Source organism: Capsicum annuum, chromosome 5, assembly GCF_002878395.1.
Source record: "Capsicum annuum cultivar UCD-10X-F1 chromosome 5, UCD10Xv1.1, whole genome shotgun sequence".
Classification (NCBI taxonomy): Eukaryota; Viridiplantae; Streptophyta; class Magnoliopsida; order Solanales; family Solanaceae; genus Capsicum; species Capsicum annuum.
Window position 1 is genome coordinate 6,677,143 of NC_061115.1, and position 20,555 is coordinate 6,697,697.

Consider the following 20,555-nt stretch of genomic DNA (forward strand, 5'->3'; position numbering starts at 1 on the left):
ATTCACCAAACTAGTGGTTAAGTAGTAAGTCTTAATTACACCATAAAGGGTGTCACTTTAACCCTCTTATACTCCAATTACATTCACATGACATGCATATTCATACAACATCCTCTAATATCAAGTTTGGATTCATTTATCCTTCCAACCAATCCATTAAACCAAATTGAGCCATAAATATAAATAATCATCAATTCAATAGTATATCACCATATCCACCTTCCATAACTCAATTACCATATCCACCTTCCACAATTCAATACAACCAAACCATGCAAAATAGTCCATAACCCTATTTTCATCACCTTTCAATAACAACGAATACATATAATCCTCTATCACACATATACATATGAAAAAGAACAAGGCAAACAATATTCATACCTTAGAATTCACCTCTTGATTATGCAATCCTGTTTGCACAAATAATAGGTGCCATTCGAAGCTCTCGAGATGACAAACGCAGTTATCGGATTACTTTGGAATTTCTACGGTTGAATCAAAAGTAATTTAAAGGTCAAATTTCGCTAAGGTTTGTTCTTTCTCAATCATTGATGATGAAAATGAGTTTTTGAACTCATATACATGTATATATACACATATTCCCGTCCATAATATAATAGGAAATGACCCAATTGCCTTTAAAATTTAAATAATGTAAAATCTGTCCTTTGGTGGACTGTTTTGATAAGCTAAAGTAGATTGACCATAACTCTTTGCTTCGATATCGGATTTGGGTGAAATTGGTATCGTTGGAAGGATAATTCAAAGGGCTTTCATTTCATATAAAGTAGGCCACCCAGTTCGTCCTGTACAAGGAGTTATTGTCGTTTGAAGTTAACCCTAAAAATCTGTTTTGATAGGCTGAAGTAAAACGAGTATAACTCCTTACTCAGACGTTGGATTTGGATGAAACCAATTGCATTGGAAAGAAGACTCAAAGATATTTCTTTTCATAGGGTGAAGCTTTCCCAGTTCATTAGATTAAGGGAGTTATGACCATTTGAAGTTGACCCAAAAATTTGGCTGGCCTCAGTAGTTTGTGTACAGGAAATTTTCCTGCACATTTACAATTTCCAAATATCCCGGCCACCGTTTTATAGTTTCGAACGTGCTCGATTATAACCAAAACCTATCTATTTTTGGAAATCTTTATATCGTTGGAAAGCTTACTCAATAACCTTCGTATGTAACCATCGATGGGCAAATTTCAGTATAAATAAAATAAAAAAATTAATTCCATATAAATAAGACCAATACACGTACTTGAATACGCCAATAAACGTACTTGAATACGGGGTGTTACATGGATCCCCCTGTCTCAATCCTTTCTTGGCAAGAAAAGGAACACTGGGACAACCATTTATCATGTTGGAATATGATATAGCACTAATACACTCATAAAACTATTCCACAAACTTCTGAGGGAATTGCAATAGCTCCAAAACCTGTCTAAGGTATCCCCATTCAACCGAGTCATAAGCTTTCTTCATATTTACTTTTAACATACATCTTGGGGAAATCTATTTTCTACCATAGCCTTTGACTAATTCATTGCTCAGTATAATATTATCATTTATCAGTCTTCCAGGTACAAGTACAAAAGCAGATTGATTTTGGTCTACTAAATCATTCATAACCCCCTGTAGTCTATTGGTGAAAATCTTAGCGATAATTTTATAGATCAAAGTACAACAAGAGATAGATCTATATTCAGTGATTCTCGAAGGTCTAGTTGTTTTTGGCACTAGGGTCACAGTAGTAAAATTTATGGCTTTGTATATTCTACTTGATATGAAGAACTCTAGGACTGCATTTGTGATCTCTTCCCCACGATATGCCGTGACTGCCTGAAGAACAGGGCATTGAACCCATCACATCCTGGTGCTTTAGCATCACTTATCCCCTGCAGAGCATCTTTAACTTCTTGTCTTAATACAGGCTCAACTAAATGAAGTTGTTGAGGTCTATTTAGAGTTGGACCATCCCTTATAACCACTGGATTCACAGCAAGTAAACTATTAGCACTTGCTCCCAATAGTTGTTTATAGAAATCCAGGATCTCTCTTTCAATGTCACATCTCTTAGTCACCACCACTCCTTCACTTGTAGTCAGACTTGTAATGCCATTCTGAGCATATCTATTCTTTAAGCAAACGTGAAAATAAGCAGTATTACCATCCCCAAGTTGTAGCCATTGGACCCTGGACTTCTGCTTGACAATACTCTCTTCCACCAAAATCTACTTCTCTAGTCTAATTGTGAGTTCTTTCTTCTCTTCTACACTACTCATCGGTTGCCTAGGTTGCTTCATAGTGCTTTGTAAATCTATCACCTTCTGTCTACACTCTTTGATTTTGTCTTCCACTCCTCTAAATTCAGTATTATGCAGATTCTTTAGTGCCTGCTTGATACACGAATAAAGTACGAAATCAAAAACTAAACTACGATACGAATACAAAAGCTAAAGATAGATAGAGAAGCAATAAGATAGACACAATGCAAGGAATTGAAAGCAAATAAAGGGTGTATCAAACCCTAAACCCTCAATCAATTAAACCGAACAAAGCACCTAAATCTTACGTAGACCTCAAGGGAATCAATTCCCAAGCAACCCACGTTTCTAAACAAAAGATCAACACAAGAGAATCCACGCTTGCCTCACACTCTCACAAGTGTTCAAATTCATAATCAACATAAACTACTTACTAAAATGAAAAGAGGTCCTATTTATAGTCTATGCTAGGTTATTACATCATATGGGCCCCAAAGTGACCCATTTAGGAAAAACAAACACATAAAAGCCCATTAGGCACTTGCTTGAGCATATGGGGCACATTCCAAGGTGTAGTGGGCTGTTTTGATCCGCTCTAGAGGATCTAGAGTGGGTTGGGCGCACCACCAAAGCAGATGGGCACATCTCCTCTTTCGAGGGCTTTCTAGCCCCTTTTGGTCTTCCATCGACCTCTCTAATGTCCCTTGAGTCTCCTTGGTTATCATAATCATCCGATGGACGCCTTTTGATAGCTCTCAAGAAGTCATCAAGTGTCACTTGACCCGTAAGCATCCTCTCTAGTAATTCGTAGGCCATTTGGATTGTATCATCATCTCCTTCTTAAAGAAGATTCGTCCTCGAATCTACACCCTTTAAACACAAGAGAAGAAAACACAAACAATATTTCCTAGAGTCACGAGGGTTAGCACATGGGTTAAAATCAAAACATTTATGCCAAGGAGACACCCATTTCACATATAACCAAACATCCTTCAAGACAATAGAAGAGAAGTCAACATTTAAAGTGCAAAGGAGTTGGATACGATAAGCATCAACAAATTCTCCTAAGTTGGTTCCATTAACAATGTTACAAAAAAAATCATCACATGATAGAACCACTAAGGGTAGAATCAAGGGATCATTAGGGTTTAGATTACCCTTCCATTCACAAGAAACCATGTTTACACACAAGACATACTTAGCACCAACATGGTTATGCTCATAAACGAAGAAAATGGAATGACAAGAGTTATTATTACTTTAGGTGCTAGCAAGAACAAAATCATATGACAGTAAGAACAAACAACTTAAGCACCTCACATTCCTTTTACTCAAACAACCTTCCAAGAAATAGCCAAATATTTTATGCATATTCAAGTCATTCCAAGAGACATCAACACCATCTAGTTAGGATTTTAAGTCAAATATCTTTGTAACATCGTCTACTTTAGGGTAAATGTCATCATGATTCCGAGGAAAGCTAGAAATAAGAGGGGGTAGGTACACACCTTTGGAGCAAAAACTTGAGCTTGCTCTCTTGCCTTCTAAACTTGCACCATGTGGACTTATTCTCTTATGCACCAAATGTAGTGAATAACAAGGGCTTGGGTTTGTCACTAAGCTCTCCGTCTTGATTCCAAAGCTCCTCATCTTCACCACTCATATCCCTCCTTATCATGAGGCTAAGATTCAAGACCTCTCCTTCTTTGGGCCAAACATCTTCATTGGGAACTTTCATCATCAATCCACAAGATACATTAAAGTCCCCTTCAACTTCCGCTAATCCCCCTTCACTTCCAAGGTCATTATCCTCTTGAGGGCTTTCCTCACCACCGTCATTTTTGGTTACCATATCTCTAATAAAGTACGGATTACCCTCCACCAATACTATGTTCCTTCGATTGGGGCATTCACTAGCCTTATGACCCCAACCTTGACATTTAAAGCAAGTAGTACCTTTAGAATTGGGATTAGAAGATGGATTACCTTCATTCCTTGGTGGATACCTTTGGATTGCCTTATCAATGGGCTTGTTGAAATCCTTGTTCTTGTTCCATCCGGATGAAGTAGAAGAATTATAACCTTTATTGAAGGAAATCTTGGCATTGTTGTTCCTTTCAACCTCAATGACCGCTTCAACAAGATCTTTTATTCAGTCAAACTTATGGACAACTAGTTGAGAAACAACTTCATAATCTAAACCACCTTTGAACCGAGCCATACAATTATACGGGGGTTCAACAATCTCAAGACGAAGGATCAAGTTTTGAAACTCCTCATAATAGTCTTCCGCACCTCTGCCTCCTTGTCTCAAATTTTAGAGCCTTGTTAATTGCTCTTGCTTGAATCTTTCCATAACATACCTCTCTCTTATGAGTGTCTTCAATTCATCCCAATCCTGAAGGTTGGGATTACTATTTCTTTCTCTTTGCACTCTTTTTGTCTCTCACCAAGTAGAAGCATACCCTTCAAGTTCAGCAATTGCGTGGGCGGCTTTCTTGTGTCCGGTTAACTCATTGAGTTGGAAGATCCTATTGCATTGTATCTCCCAATCAAGGTAGATAGATGGATCACTAGTTCCTTTAAAGGTAGGAAAAGTGATCTTGATTGAGTTAAGACCCGTGTCTCGACACATATTACCTCATTGATTCCATTGATGATCTTCTCGAACTTGGGGGCGGTTTCCCAAGTTTCCTCTTCCATGTGGAACCGGACCAAATCTTTCTCCTCTTCCTTTATGTCCTCCCCCGTGAGCTCCTCTTCTAGTTCGTACAAATACCGTAAAGAGAGCCACTTCATCGAACTCTTCACCTCTTCTATAAGGTTCCTCACCTTCCTCATCCTCAATTTGGATTGGTTGATTTAGGTTATCCGGGATTTGAGGTGGTTGGTTTAGGTTTTGCCGAGCTTCTTGATGGGCTTGATTGAATTAGGGTTTTAGGGGACGAACGAAATTTCGGTTATTTGGGTAAGTAATGGCTTGGATGATGGGTTCATATACTTGCCTAGGTGGATTGAACATTTGGTGAAGTGTTTTCGGATTTATAGTAGTGGAGGTGTTGAGAACATGTCAGGAAGCATGATAGTTTTGAGGAGTGGATGTGGTGGAGTTTAGACGGACTTCCAAGGTGTCCATCCTTCTTGAGAGTGAACTTTCCATGCTTTCCATTCTTTGATTTATATCTTGGTTCACACTAATTATGGCCTCCATTAAACTTTCCATGTTTATCTCTCCCAAAGCTCTTGGGCTACCTTCTCCCGATGCCATGGTACCTATATAAAAGGAATACTAAAACAAAACAAAAACAACAAACACGTTAAAGGGTAAGAAATCAACCTCACAAGCTATCAAAGTTTCCACCTTTAGTTCATCTCTTAATTGGCGTCGCAAGCGTTGTTAGATCTTTTATACTCCAATGAGAAAGCTTGGTACCAATTGTGGCTTGAGGTCAGAATAGATCCTTGTTTGAAACAACTCAAAGAAAATATGTACGGACCTGAGTCAAGAATTAACAACGAATTCATTCAAAAGAGAAAAGCTTGAAAGAAAAGTAGGATGATGAAAGAAAAAGACTTAAGAACTATCAATCAGCTTAGTAGATAAGTTACTAGTTGATGAGTAGTTAAGAACCAAAGAAGAGATTTAAGAATCAAGAAATAGAAACTAAGAATCAAACCTTGATCAATGGAGTTTTAAAGGTGTTGAGAGGTGTTTTAGAAGTTGAATTGATGTTGGAGGAGTGTGGAAATGCGTTTGAGGTGTGTTTGGGGCAGCCTTGCGTTAAATTGAAGTGATCTGCGTTGGGGCTGCTGCAGCAATTGGGGCGCAGGTGGGACGCAGCTCAAGCCCTTAGCTACTGCCTTGAGGTGCATTTGGGGTGTGGCCACAGCTTGGGCACACCTCAAGCACAAGTGGTTCGCTCCTTGGTCCTTGAATGGCCAAAATGCCCTCCAAATGGTCCCCCTTGTACTTTCTTGTGAAATATTCTTTAATTACTTGTACTAACACTTTTGTACACCCCTTTTATTCACTTTTGAGGATCAAACAACCACCTTTTGAAGAAAATTCCTCTTGAAGATTTGAATTTCTCCAAGAACAATCAAGAACACCAACAACTTCAAAATGCTCTAACTTTTCAACCCTTGCTCGGAATGCAGTGAAATTTTGAACTTAGGCCATTTTCAACATTCTAAATACATTCCAAGCATCAATTTCCTCAAATTCTCATAAAAAAATTCCAGATCTTAACTCCATCTTCAACCTTCAAACTAGAGCTTCTCAATAATGGTAGACCCTCCGATTCACCTCCGATTAAGCTCAAATTCAAGGTTTAGACTCTAATGGTGTTAGGGAACAAGAATCGAACACCAAAAAACAAGAAAAACAAAAAAATTAAAGACTCAAAATTTGACGTAAAGGAAAAAACATGAATAGTGAATTTTTTTGGGGATTTTCGATTTTTGACTTTTTTTTTGTTGATTTTGAGATAGCAAAACCCAAGACTAGAATCGTGGGAACGATTCTAAGCTCGGCTATGATACCAAATGACACACAAACAAAGTACGGAATCAAAAACTAAAGATAGATAGAGAAGCAATAAGATAGACACAATGCAAGAAATTGAAAGCAAATAAAGGGTGTATCAAATCATAAACCCTCAATCAATTAAACCGAACAAAGCACCTAAATCTTATGTACACCTCAAAGGAATCGATTCCCAAGCAACCCACGTTTTTAAACAAAAGATCAACACAAGCGAATCCACGCTTGCCTCACACTCTCACAAGTGTTCAAATTCATAATCAACATAAACTACTTACTAAAATGAAATGAAGTCCTATTTATAGTATAGGCTAGGTTATTACATCATATGGGCCCAAAAGTGACTTATTTAGGAAAGACAAACACATAAAAGCCCATTAGGCACTTGCTTGAGTATATGGGGCGCACATGGGGCACATTCCAAGGTGTAGTGGGTTGTTTTGATCCTCTCTAGCAGATCTAGAGCGGGTTGGGCGCACCTCCAAAGCGGATGGGGCATATCTCCACTTTCGGGGGCTTTTTAGCCCCGTTTGGTCTTCCATCAGCCTCTCTAATGTCCCTTGAGTCTCCTTGATCATCATAATCATCCGATGGATGCCTTTTGATAGATCTCAAGAAGTCATCAAGTGTCACTTGACCCGTAAGCATCCTCTCTAGTAATCCGTAGGCCATTTGGATTGTATCACTGCTCCATAGTTATCAACTTCTGCCATATCCCTGCCATACTACCTATAGTGTTGCTCCTCCCCCAGACTATTGCAACCACTTCATGAAATTTCTCATGTTTGACAAGGTGATTCAGGAACCTAAATAGTTTAGGTCTCTTGTATTCCTCTTGTGCAAGAAAAAGACTCAAGGGTGAGTGGTCAGAGCATCCAGAGTCCATTACCATCACCTCAACTATTGGCATACCAAGAATCCATTTTGCATTCACCAATGCCCAGTCAATCCTACTGTAAGTATGCCCATTAGACCATGTGTATTCCCTACAATTATGCTTCCAAATATTCATACCTATATCTTCAATGAATGTGCTAAAATCTTTGATTTCAGCCTCATGAACCTGTGCCACAATCATTCTATCCTCCTCCCTATATATAGCATTAAAATCTCCCATAGCCACCCAAGCTGCACTAGTACCAACATGTATCTGTCGTAGGCCAGTCCATAAATGTTTTCTAGTTTCAACTGAGTGCAACCCATATATCGCAGTGAATAAAAACTTGCAGCTCATTGTTCGAAACTGTATTGCCACATGAATATAATGCTCCTAACTCTCCACCAAACTACAATCTATAATTTTAGGATCCCAGATGATCCAAATTCTCCCTGTGTCGCTGGATGCATAGTTATCTAGGCAAATCCACCCAGGGGCTATTTTATTAACTACTCTGCTAGCATGATGAACTTTAATCTTGTGTTCAAGTAGAGTTAGAACACTAACTTTATTTTGTCTGATAAATAAACCTACCTCCTTTTGCTTATAAACTTTATTCAAACCCCTAATATTCCAAGTAACCAGTGTCATCCGCGCACAGGTATTGCAGTATTCTTATCCTTACCCTTCTTCCCCTCCAATCCACATCTATTATGCCCACCTCCAAATCTAGTATCATGTTGATGTAGAGCATTGAACACATTGACTGAAGTGATCTGAGTTTCAGCTTCTACCTATTTTTGCACCCCTTTTGCTGCTGAATTTCCTCTCATCTCTTTCCACTCCTCTCCCCTCAGTGGTCCATTTCCATCTTCTACATCCTTTCCTTGATTCACAGGCTTTGTATTTTGGCCTCACATTACTGTGGCATTTGGAGTTTTAGTGCCGCTAGGTCCCGGAACATCTATAGCTTTCCCCTTATCTCTGACCTTTTAAGCATCCTTGGTCTCTTGTCCTTGTTTGGTGTGCCATACTACCTTTTGTATCCCGTGTATCCCCTTAGGCTTGGCTACGTTATCCTCCTTTGCCTGACATTTGTGCCCTATATTCAAACATATTGGGCAGTGTAATGGCACCCACTCATACTCAATTGGTTGACCAAATATTCTACCAGTAGGGTCCTCCACCTTTATTTTCTTGGGCAAGTCCTTCGTTATATCCATCTCTACCAGTACATGTGCATATGAGATACGATCAACCGCGGTAGTGCAAGCATTAACATACAAAGGAACCCCTAGTTCGCTTCCAATTTTGCTGAGAGACTGCATCCCTAAGCAATTGAGAGAGAGATTTGGGAATTTAACCCAAATTGGAATGGTTTGCAAAACCTCTTTACTGAGATCGAACTCAGGTTCCCATGCCTTAAGAATGATGGGCTTATTATTCATCATATGCGGCCCTGCATACATAACCTCGTCTCGGTCCTCCGCACTCCTAAATTTCACCAAAAAATACCCATCATTATGGTAGTATACCTTTGGTTTTGCTATGTAGTTCCAATTCGTTGCTATGTCTCTGTCAATTGCCATAATTGTTGGGTCTGCGCCTACCACATACAGAATTAGAGGTAGCTTCAATTTATTTGTTTCAGATTTCACCTCACCTTTGCATAGCTCCACAACTGTCTCCCATTTTTTATGGTTGGTGCCACAAATTCCAGAGTCATAACTTGAGCTGTTAGGCGATTGCTCTGAAATAGGTTCTTCCATTGCTTCTTCGGTTTTATCACTGGGTCATCCGTATTTGATATCACCTCTACACATGAACTTCCATGAGGCTTCTCTAGGGTTTGTGCTCCTTTATGCCCAGATTCAGCTTTGTTCACCATGCTGGTCGCCGTCGCATCTGGGGTTTTATGCCTTGGTAGTCCTGGCCATTGTTCCGTCGTCGGTGTATCTCCCATATTCTCCTTAATTCCCTTCATGTTCTGCTGTATCTTCTTCCCAACATTAATATTCATGGTTTTCTTCCCTCTGCCTCACGCCATAACTGGCGGCACACGTTGGTTACCTTTGTGTGTGCATACAACACAAAAGAAGGAAGAAAAAGTTTATGGGATCAGCTTCCAGACAAAGCAAATAGTTGTCAAAGTCCATAGATAGTTCTAGGGGATTTCAATAATGTATTACATGATGATGATAGGATTGGAGGGTCACCTGTGACCTTGCAGAGGTGTGAGAATTTCAGCAGTGCATTGATGCATGTGGCTTAGCCGAACTCCAAAGTAATGGATGCAGGTACACCTGATCTGATAACCAGGTGGATAGGATTTTCTTCAAAATAGATTGGGTTCTAGTGAATGGGGAATGTCTCGATAATACGCCAGCTTGCATAGCTCAGTTCCACCCTGAGGGTATTAGTTATCACTGTCCTCTTGTGATACACATGATTCAAGGCTAGTAGGAGAAAAACTAGTCCATTCAAGTAATGTAATATGTGGAACACACGTCCAGATTTCATGCAAGTAGTTCAGATTACTTGGAATACACCTATCATTGGCTATACAATGTATCAGGTGGTGAGGAAGCTAAAGTTACTCAAGCAGCAACTGAAGAAACTCCATAAACAACACTTTAGTAGTGTAGCGGATGATGCAGATAAGGCTAGAGAGGACTTGCACAGGGCCCAATTTATGCTAAACCAAGACCCTAGTTGTGCAGCACTGCGGATGATGAAAAAGAACTGAAAGAGAAATTCAGAAGTTGCATGAGGCTAGCTGGTTCAATACTTCTACAAAGGAGTAAGGCAACATGGATTCGACAAGGAGATGAATGCACTAAGTATTTTTTTCTCAATAATTAGACAGAGGAAACTTCTACAATCAGTTGTTCAAATACAGGACAATCAAGGGAATTTACAGCATGATCCTCAAGCTATTGCTAATGTCTTTGTGCAGTACGTTCAATCAATAATTGGTGCAACTAGTGGAAATAGGGAGAAGGCAAATGCTAAAATCTTTGCTCAAGGAGAAATTATTAATGTTGATCAACAATGTGAATTACGCAAGCCATGGTCAGATAAAGAAATTAAGGTTGCAATATTTAGCATCAAAGATACTAAGAGTCCTGGTCCAGATGGATATAGTAGTGGTTTTTATAAAGATGCTTGGAGCATAGTGGGTGCTGATGTTTGTAAGACTGTAAAGGATTTCTTCTAGACAAGTAAATTGTTGAAACAAATCAATGCCACCACGATCACTATTATACCTAAAGTGCAGAGTCCTATGAATGCTGGCCAGTATAGACCAATAGCCTGCTGCAATGTGATATGTAAGTGTATTTCCAAGCTCTTATGCAGTAGACTTGGTAAGGTGCTACCTTGTCTTGTCAATCTCAACCAGGCAGCTTTTGTCCAGGACAGATCTTTAATCCATAAGGTTTTAATGTGCCATGACTTGTTGAGGCACTGCAATAGGAAGACTAGTCCACGATGCCTCATGAAGATAGATTTAAGGAAGGTATATGATATGGTACATTGGGAGTTTATCAGGGAGATGCTTGAAGGATATGGATTTCCTCCTAAGTTTTGTATGCTTATTATGGCTTGTATCACTACAACTAGCCTCTCAGTGAAAGTAAATGGAGAGGGGGAGGGTTTTTTTAAGGGAAAGAGAGGTTTGCGACAAGGTGATCCAATTTCACCCCTTCTATTTGTATTGGTGATGGAATACCTCTCTAGAGTGTTGAGTATGATGAGTAACCTGACAGACTTCAGATACCATCCTATGCGCAAATAATTAAAGCTTACCCACCTTATTTTATCCGACAATCTGATGATATTTTGCAAGGGTCAGGAAGCATCAGTTATGGGAATTATGGAGGCTCTTACTCATTTTTCTCACACTACAGGACTGTCAGCAAATTAAGACAAATCTAATCTCTATATTGCAGGAGTAAAGGATGGAGTTGAGGAAGCTACTTTAATTTTAAGAATGGGAAATTTTTTTCCAGATACCGTATTATATGGTACGAATTCTGTATCAGATGGTTAGTACATTTTGAATGCGGGATGATTAAACAAAACACATTTGAATCTCCTGGAGAAAATGACAATAATAGTTCCTTATAATTGGTAATAGATTCAAAATGATCCCTTACATATATTCCTAGACTCTATATTTGTAAATAGATTGTAATCGGCTGTGCATGAAGATTACAGAAAAGATAAGAGTTGTCTCAACTAGGCACATGTCATATGCTGGGAAAGTTCAAGTAATAAATTCCATACTATTCTCACTAAATAACTTTTAGGGCTCTATGTTCATCTTGCCTCAAAGTATTCTCAAGGAGGTAGCCAGGAGATGTAGAGAGCTTCTATGGGGAAGCACAGATAATAAGAGGAAAATATCATTAGTTGCTTGGAGAGAAGTATGTCAACCAAAATCTCAGGATGGTTTGAACATTAAATGTTTTAAGTTGTGGAATATTGCAGTTGTTGGTAAGTTGATCTGGATGATCTGTAAATAGAAGTAGTTTCATGGACCACTCTACAAGCAAATAGAGCTACTCCAAGTGGAGCTTGTATCCTCCAAACAGCTTTTAATGGAAATACTTCCTCCCTTGTCACTGTTTCTAGCACTTTCTTTTCTTTCTCTTCTCTTCCGCTTTCTGGCAAACGGCTCATGCATAAAAAATCGTCTTCAAACATTCAATCCATTCCGCTTCGGGCAAACGGCTCCTTGGGGAATCAAACATCCCATGCCAGTACTACAATGGTTTATGCACCTCTTACATATTCTTGACTACAATGATTTCTTTCAGTTTTTTTTACAAATAAGTTACATCCAATTTTTTTCGCTTCCAGTTTACAAGTCACAAAAATATCAACAAAATCCACGGAAAAGAAACGCATGCCAAAAGAAATAAGCAACTTCTCGATTTAACAAGTTATTTTGCATTTAATTAATTTTCTTTACCCTTATTTATCCTCGTCAATTACGCCCTCCGTTTCCAAAATACTAATTTCCTTTTGGAGAGTCAAAATGATACGAACTTTGATCCAACCTTTTAAGATGCATTTTCTCATCATATTGATATGAAAAGAATTATGATCTACAATACTTTCTGTATACAACAACATACCCAGGGTATTACCACGTAGTGGGGTCTGGGGAGGATAAAGTGTACGCAGACCATACCACTATCTCAGGTGAAGTAGAGAGGTTGTTTCCGATAGACCCCAACTTAGGACCGATAACAGTATAACAAACACAAAACATAAATGCATATAAGCTAGTCCAGTATGGAAAATAAACTAACACCCATAGCCACACGATAATACTATAGCCACAAGATAATACTACAAACTATAAACTATCTATTCGAAAATCATAGACATGACTAAACACCACGAACAAGAACCTACAAAACGTTATATTGGACTGAAAACCCTACAAAATCAGTTTTATTATGTCCAGGTTTATCTGCTTCTATTACTTACTATGCCCAAGGAGTAGTAGATATTTACGAAGATTAGCATATGCATAACGAAAAGCATAAGTTTTCACACTTTATTATATGCTAAGGAAAGTAGAATATACCTTCGCCGGAGAAAAAGAATGATCGCCGCCGGTTTGAGTGGCCTCCGATGGCATGAATCCGGCGCCGGCAAACGCAGGCTTGGCGTTGAACTGGTTGTTACCGCCGTTCATCGCTGTGTGTGTGTGTTCCCGGCTTTTTAACTTTCTGCTGAAGCTATGCAAAATGCGCGGAACATTTTTCTTTTATGATTATTTTATTATATAAAATTAACATGTTTCGAAGTCAATCATATATTAAAAATAATTATTAATAAGAAAATTATTATTGTTACTTAATAATAAATTACAATTACAATTATTTTACATGTTTTGATATAATAAGCCGCTGAGTCCGCCACTATCATTGATTATGTATTTCTGCTTTTACTATATGTGTGATTCGACTCCTCTCTTGGAGTTTTGTCTTTTAAGTTTGACATTATCTTTCTCTCATATCAGTTTGGGTGATAGACTTACTCATCAAGGTTCGTTGTGATAAATGTTATTATAATCCTTGATGATTTTGGAGTCGTGACATCTCAACACATTCAAAATTAAAAATTTTCAATAATTATGCAAAATATCAAAATTTTTAATAATTAATAGGGGCAGACCTACGTTATAATTTGGGTGCTCCGGCACCCAGTAAACTTGACGCGAAATAGGTATAATTACATAAAAAATATACAAAAATAGGTATAAAATATATAAAAGCACCCCTCAAACTAAAAAATTGGTTGGGTGCACTGATATTTAAGTTGATCTTAAGGTGCTTCACTGGAATTGGTGACTTGGGTTCGAACCTCATTGTGGTGATATTTTTATTTTTTTTTCAGTTTTTAATTTTTTTCGGCTTTTTAATTTTTTAAGCACTCATTATTCTTAAATTCTGGATCCGTCATCAATAATTAAGCTTCAAACTATGGAAATTTATATTGTTTGACTTTTGTTTTTGGCATTTCATTAACTTTTGATGATGAATGAAGCTGGTAGACCACGAACACCTAGCATTCTTCACTAAAAATTGGAGTGCCAAAGCGCAAATTGGTGAAATGTTTTTTCCCCTTTAATATGGATTAAATGCAAATTTGAATTAGTAGAGTTAAAAGAATTTTTAATGAGGACTAACTAAAGGTAAAATCGATTCTTTGGTGTCCTTTTTTTTTCTGTAACCAGGATATATATATATATATGCTTCAACGTCTTACAGGGAAATTGTATGTTGGCAAGTCACCTGTATAAGTACCGACAATAGTAACAGCACACTTAGCGCTACTATTTACAATTTGACAACTACGATTAGTAGTAGTAAACAAAAATCGGTTAGATGTATTTACTCTGACCCTTCGGCAACTCAATCCATTTGTATTAGCTCTCAAAATATCCTTTACGGATCCAAGAGGTTTCCAAAATAGTTGCGTAGTAGTAGTTGCATTCATCCGTGCCGGTACATGAGCCAACTTATTCTGTTCTCTGTACACATGTTCCAGTAATGGATTACCTAGTTTAAGCATCAGGTACTTGCAATCAAACATTAAGGGTGAATCATCAGATGATACATTAGATACAACTTGAACAATTGGAAGGCAATCCACATTAATTTGCAGTGATGTGAAGCAGTGTTGAATTGCAACATTCAGACCCAAAAGTAAAGCCTGAAGTTCCGCCTATAAGGGGTTGGGGCTAAAGACCTTACTAGTAAATCATAGTAATCATTCACCATTTGAATTTCTAAAAACACCTGCTATATTAGTCATCTCTAAATTAGAAATAAAAATCGCATCCGTATTGAGCATTATAAAAGGAGGTGTAAGGGGCTTCCACTTAACATAAACGGACATAGTACGTTTGATAGTTTTGTGCTTGCCTGCTAAAAATCAGTACTCTGTGGACAAAGCTAAGACATGAGCAAGTGAGACTTCAAAAGGAATATTCTGAAAAGTAGTTTTATTGCGCGCCAACCAAATAGACCAAAGGCAGTAGGTTAGAAGCACCTTGTTAGGTATATAAGGTACAATTGGCTGGTGAGACACAAGATTAATTAGCCAAGGAAGCCACGTGTCTGGATGTTGATACTTGAAAATTACCTCTCTGAGATGGTGAACTTGGGTTATGATATTGAGCTGGGCCCATAAGGGATCAACCGATTTGCAGTGGATGAGGAGATGGGTTGCGGTTTCTTCAGTCGACGAGTGACAAATCTTGCAGCACGGTGAATTGATGCAACGAATGTGGTGAAGGTAAGAAGCAGTTGGGAGTCGATTATGATTTATAATCCAAAGAAAATGTCTCAGTTTGAGTTGAACATCCAAATCCAAGATAAGTCAGTAGTAGACGTATTGGGATGGGTTGAGGAAAAGATGTCATTATAACAGGAGTTGACAGTAAAGAGTTTAGAATTTGTCAAGCCCTATATGATTTTATCCGATGGAGTACTATAGCAAGGAAGTGAATGGAGTTTATGAGTGCAACAATATCCGTGGGGTGATCAAAAGAGAGTCACGAGAAGGACCAACTATTAGATACTCTATATTGAGACACTTTGGACGAGATTTCATGCTCAGGAAGCGGACCGTGAATCAGATTTTGGAGCGGCGTATTTGGCGCTATCCAAGCGTCCATGAAGAAATTAATATGCTCTCTATTCCCAGGCTTCCATTGAAGTCCGATTTGGCATTGGGCCCAGCCCAGAATGAGAGTCTTCCAGATTCGGGAAAAACCAGAATGTCTACATAAGTATTTACTGCGAAGAATTCGAGCGCAAAAGAATTTGAGTGAAAGGCTCGCCAAGCTGTAGATGCCAAGAGTGCTAGGTTCTTGGTTTCAAGTTGTTGAATACCCAGTCCTCCTAGCTTTTTTGATTTTGAGATAGAGGCCCAACTTAACAGAGGAATCTTTTTGCGCTCCGGGGTATTTCCCTAAAAGAAGTTTCGTTGGTAAGCCTCCATTCTTTTGATAACATAAGTAGGGAGCTTAATATGGTACATCACATGATTTGGGAGACTGTTGAGAGTAGAACGAATAAGGGTTACTCTCCCTGCAATGGTACGGAAAGGAGTTTTCCAGCTCGCAAGTCGATTCTTGAAGTTGTCCAACAAGAACTGGAAGTCTTGTTTAGTTGGCCGACGCATAAAGATGGGATAGCCGAGATACTTTCCGAAGATGTGACCTTTCTATAGCCTTAAAATAGATTTAGCCTTCTCCTTAGTAGAGGATGAAATGTATTTTGTGAAGAAGAGTTTCGATTTTGCAAGGCTAATTTTTTGGCCTGAGACAGAATTAAAGTGCGCAAAAATTCCTGAAATTTCTGTGCACGAGGTGGAATTCACCTCAGTGCAAAGAATGATATCATCAGCAAAGAACAAGTGGGATAAAGGTGGGGCACGGGCGCAGATTTTAATTGAACTCCACAACCCGTAGTCAACAACTATGTTAATGCGTCGGAAAAGGCGCTCCATGCATAAAATAAAGATAATTTTCTTATTTCTACTAATGATTCTGACAAAAATCCATTTTTGGAGTGCAACAAGAGTTTGTATTCTCAAATGATATCAGAGGGATTTGTATTTATTGTGGAAATTCCATTTTCTCTACGATTAATATCTTCTTTATCTCGTCTATTTTATTTGCACCATACAAGAATGTCTAATGTTTAAAAATATCAAGCTTAAAGAATGTAATGTTATATTTGCATAGTGTCATATTTTTCCGATTAATATATAGTAACACTTTGAATCTCTTCATATTGATAAAATTTTATACTAATATTTTTAATGTTTAACCAAAACTATTAAACTTTTGTGTAATTGAATTAGATTGTACCCTTTTAATCAGAGGCAGATCCAGGATCCGAACTCACCGGGTGCCAAGTAATTCAATCGGATTATTTATCTTTTCAGTCTATAGGACAATTAACAAATCAATCAATAATAAAAGAACAATAGTAAAATGACCAAACTTAAAACTTTTAATAATATTACTAATATCATAATATCCATAATTCATTACAATTGCCTACGACGAGTTTTCATATTCTGAAAATGATCAACGATGACATCATTACTTACATTTGCAAATACATCATGCTCTATGTAACATACTAACAATCATTTAAATATTGATCACCAATACTATTTCGCACTTCATTTTTTATGTGCTTCATGGAAGAGAATGCTCTTTCAATAGTTGCCGTAGCGACAGGTAAAATCAAAATCAACTTCACAAGTAAATAAATAAGTGAATAAGTCTCTACAAGATTTGCCTCAACTAATGCCTTTGCCAAATCACGAATTCCTTGTAAGTTGGAGAACTTAGAATTACCACCTCGCATATGAATTATGAAGGTATCAAGTTGGTAACTCAAATCCCGAAGCTTTCCATCATCAAACTCATTTGGATAACACTTTGCTAAAGTCATGATTCTACCTTTGTCAAAGTTAGAAAAAGAATTGACAGGATTCAAGCTACCCATCCCAAGAAGCAAATCACTACTTACTACATCAAAACGCCCATTAAGCTCTTGAAGTTGCACATCAATGACCGCACAAAAGATTTCAACACGCAAGTGGTGCGAATAACAAACATCTAAACACTTACGCTTTGACTTTTCTGTAAAATAAGGCTCATCTAATTTGGGAATCAAGATATCATGTGAATCACAAAATGAAGAAACATCATTCAACAAAGACTCCCACCCATTCTCTCTCATATCTTGCAATCTTTTCTTTGAGATGTTACGAAACTCCACGGCATTAACAATATCTTGATTTTTTTTTTGTAAAATCTTGCTCAACTCATTTGACATGGCCCACAATTTCAATATCAAGTGAAGCATAAAAACAAATTTGAATGTTCTAACCTTTGTCAAAAGATATTCTGCTTGATTTCTATCACTTGAAGTAGAACCTTCAATTTCAATCACTCCAAGCACATGAACAATGGATGAAAAAATAACAAGAAAGTTATCCAATGTTTTGAAATGTGATCCCCAACGAGTATCACCCAGTCTTTGAAGCCCACGCTCTTGATTTAATCCTTGTCCGATATGAGCTTCACCGGACTCAAGTAATTGCTTCAAATTTTTGACTTGGTGATGACGAAGTAAATATCGACGTTTAAAAGATCCTCCAACAACATTCAACACATTAGTAACATGATAAAAAAAATCTTCAACTTCCACATGTTTTTTAGCAATAGCTACAAGTGTTAGTTGCAATTGATGTGTAAAACAATGAATATAGTACGCCGAAGGACTATCTTTCATAATTAAAGTTTTGAGACCATTTATCTCTCCCTTCATATTACTAGCTCCATCATAACCTTGCCCATGTATTTTGGATGGACTTAGTGAATGATCGGAAAGCAAAGAATACATTTCTTTCTTCAATGAGCAAGCCGATGTATCACTAACATGGACAAGACCGATAAATCGTTCCACTACTTCACCCTTTTTATCAACATATCTCAAAACAAGAGCCATTTGTTCTTTGTGTGAGATGTCTTTGGATTCATCAACTAATATACTAAAATAATCTCCATTTAAGTCCGCAATTATAACTTTCAATGTTTCTTTAGCACAAGCATTGGCATCCTTTTGGATCATAGGACGAGTCAAAGTATCATTTTGTGGAGCTTTTTCTAATATCACTTTTCCCACATCCGGATGGTTGTCTCCATGCCACAGCAAAAATCCTAAAAATTAGCCTTGATTACTTGAAGATTCACTTTCGTCATGACCTCAAAAAGGCAATCCATAATACAAAAGAAGTCTTGCTACATTAATTGAAGCTTCCAAATGCATTCAGTACTCACTTTTTGACTTTTCAGAAGGTTTGTCAAGAACAACTTGAATTGATTGACGACGATTTGATAAATCTAGCATCTTATTGTAACATTTCTGGTGAACACTATTAGCTTTACCGACATGCAAACGAAATCTTTCAAGAGCCTTATTCCAACCCCTAAAACCCTTCGATGCATAAAAATCACCCGTAGTTTCATGAACAAATTCATTTTTGAATAAATAACAACAAAGACAATATGCGGCATCTTTCTCCACACTATACTCCAACCAAGTCGAATGTGAACCTTTAAACCAACTTGAAGCAAATTGACGCATTCTACCTCCTATTTCACTTGAAGGATATGGTTTCAAGATAGGTTGACAAGGCCCTTTTTCAATATAATATTTCCTCACTTCATCTCGTATTCGAGGATCATAATCAGAAATAGATTTTCTTTCTCCCGGATCGGCTTTAAGGGAACCCAAATCGAGGTCAGTTATAAGACAAGAACGATTGACATTGACATTACTAGAACTAGATTGAGAATAAACCCTCTTGAAAAAATTCTCCATCTCAATTCACAAAATTAGAACACTTTCTCCTAAATCAAGATAATTTCAAATTTGGATTTCTAGGTTCAAGAAAGAGAAACAAAATAATTTTTCAAAATAACTTACAAAGAGAGCAAGCAACAAGCTAGAGTGCAGAGAGAAAGAGCAACCAGCAGCAACAAAGCTCAAGAACATAGATGTTTTGATTTGATCCTTTCCTTTGGAAATAGGGTTTTTGTTTTAATTTTAATGAAAGATAAGTACCTTTTAAATAATTAAATTAAAAAAAGGGTCAAGAAATAAGATTACTTTTATACAAAATTGGTAATAGTGTGGCTTTGTGTGGATATGCCCTGTTTAATTGAGAATTATTACACCTGTTGGTTTGCTGCCAAAATGATTTTGAAAAAACAAATGTTGCTGGCTAGGTTCGGACACACGACCTTGGGTCAACAAGTGCAGCACTTTGCAAACTGCACTAGACAACACTCTGTTATTTCAAGTGTCATGTTTAATATTTAACTATATCTCTCTCTATATACAGCTATATATAGAGAGTTTCCGTCGAAGTTTGCAGGTGGCGTGCCACCTCTACGGGCCTTAATAGATCCGCCCTGCTTTTAATCCTTTTGCTTATGAAGATTCACAAATTTGCTATAAATATAAACCATTCCACCGCTTAATTACTTATATGTTATGTTACATTTATGCTATTGCATAGTTGAGTGGAACATCGCTCTATAAATAGTCTATATATAAACATTTTTTTCTACATGAAAATACAAAACACACACATTTGAATAATTAAAAAATATTTGCTTTTCACTTTACTAATAATTTTACACATTAGAAAATGCAATTTTTCAAAGGATACAAATGAAATCACCAAATTGAAGACAATTCTCAAAACAAAAATTCTCACACAAACTCCATCAACTTTCTCAAATA

General features: G+C 37.5%; 2 protein-coding genes across 3 annotated transcripts; both read right to left on the minus strand.

Annotated features, from left to right (window-relative positions):
• Positions 1-1,269: 1,269 nt before the first annotated feature.
• Positions 1,270-13,484, minus strand: LOC124898690. 2 transcript variants are annotated; one of them, XM_047412453.1, is made up of 2 exons: positions 13,295-13,484; positions 1,270-2,404 (listed from the first exon to the last, which is right to left on the minus strand). In XM_047412453.1, exons 1-2 carry the CDS (start codon positions 13,403-13,405, stop codon positions 2,243-2,245), a joined length of 273 nt encoding a protein of 90 aa, XP_047268409.1. In that variant the 5' UTR covers positions 13,406-13,484; the 3' UTR covers positions 1,270-2,242. The 2 variants fall into 2 exon arrangements, with proteins under 2 accessions (XP_047268409.1, XP_047268408.1); XM_047412452.1 differs by lacking the exon at positions 1,270-2,404 and adding an exon at positions 8,208-12,461.
• A 3,888-nt stretch (positions 13,485-17,372) lies between these two features.
• LOC124898409 (zinc finger MYM-type protein 1-like) lies at positions 17,373-19,628 on the minus strand. The gene is made up of 2 exons (XM_047412059.1): positions 19,085-19,628; positions 17,373-18,964 (listed from the first exon to the last, which is right to left on the minus strand). The coding sequence occupies exons 1-2, from the start codon at positions 19,626-19,628 to the stop codon at positions 17,373-17,375; spliced, it is 2,136 nt and encodes a 711-aa protein (XP_047268015.1).
• Between the last annotated feature and the right edge of the window lie 927 nt (positions 19,629-20,555).

Bases quoted from the DNA above. Each gene is read 5' to 3' on its own strand.
- LOC124898409 (XM_047412059.1), bottom strand. From the start codon at position 19,628: ATGGAGAATTTTTTCAAGAGGGTTTATTCTCAATCTAGTTCTAGTAAT. The intron at 18,965-19,084 runs GTGAGTACTGAA...GCTAATTTTTAG, and splicing joins ACCTTCTGAAAAGTCAAAAA to GATTTTTGCTGTGGCATGGA.
- LOC124898690 (XM_047412452.1), bottom strand. From the start codon at position 9,464: ATGGAAGAACCTATTTCAGAGCAATCGCCTAACAGCTCAAGTTATGAC.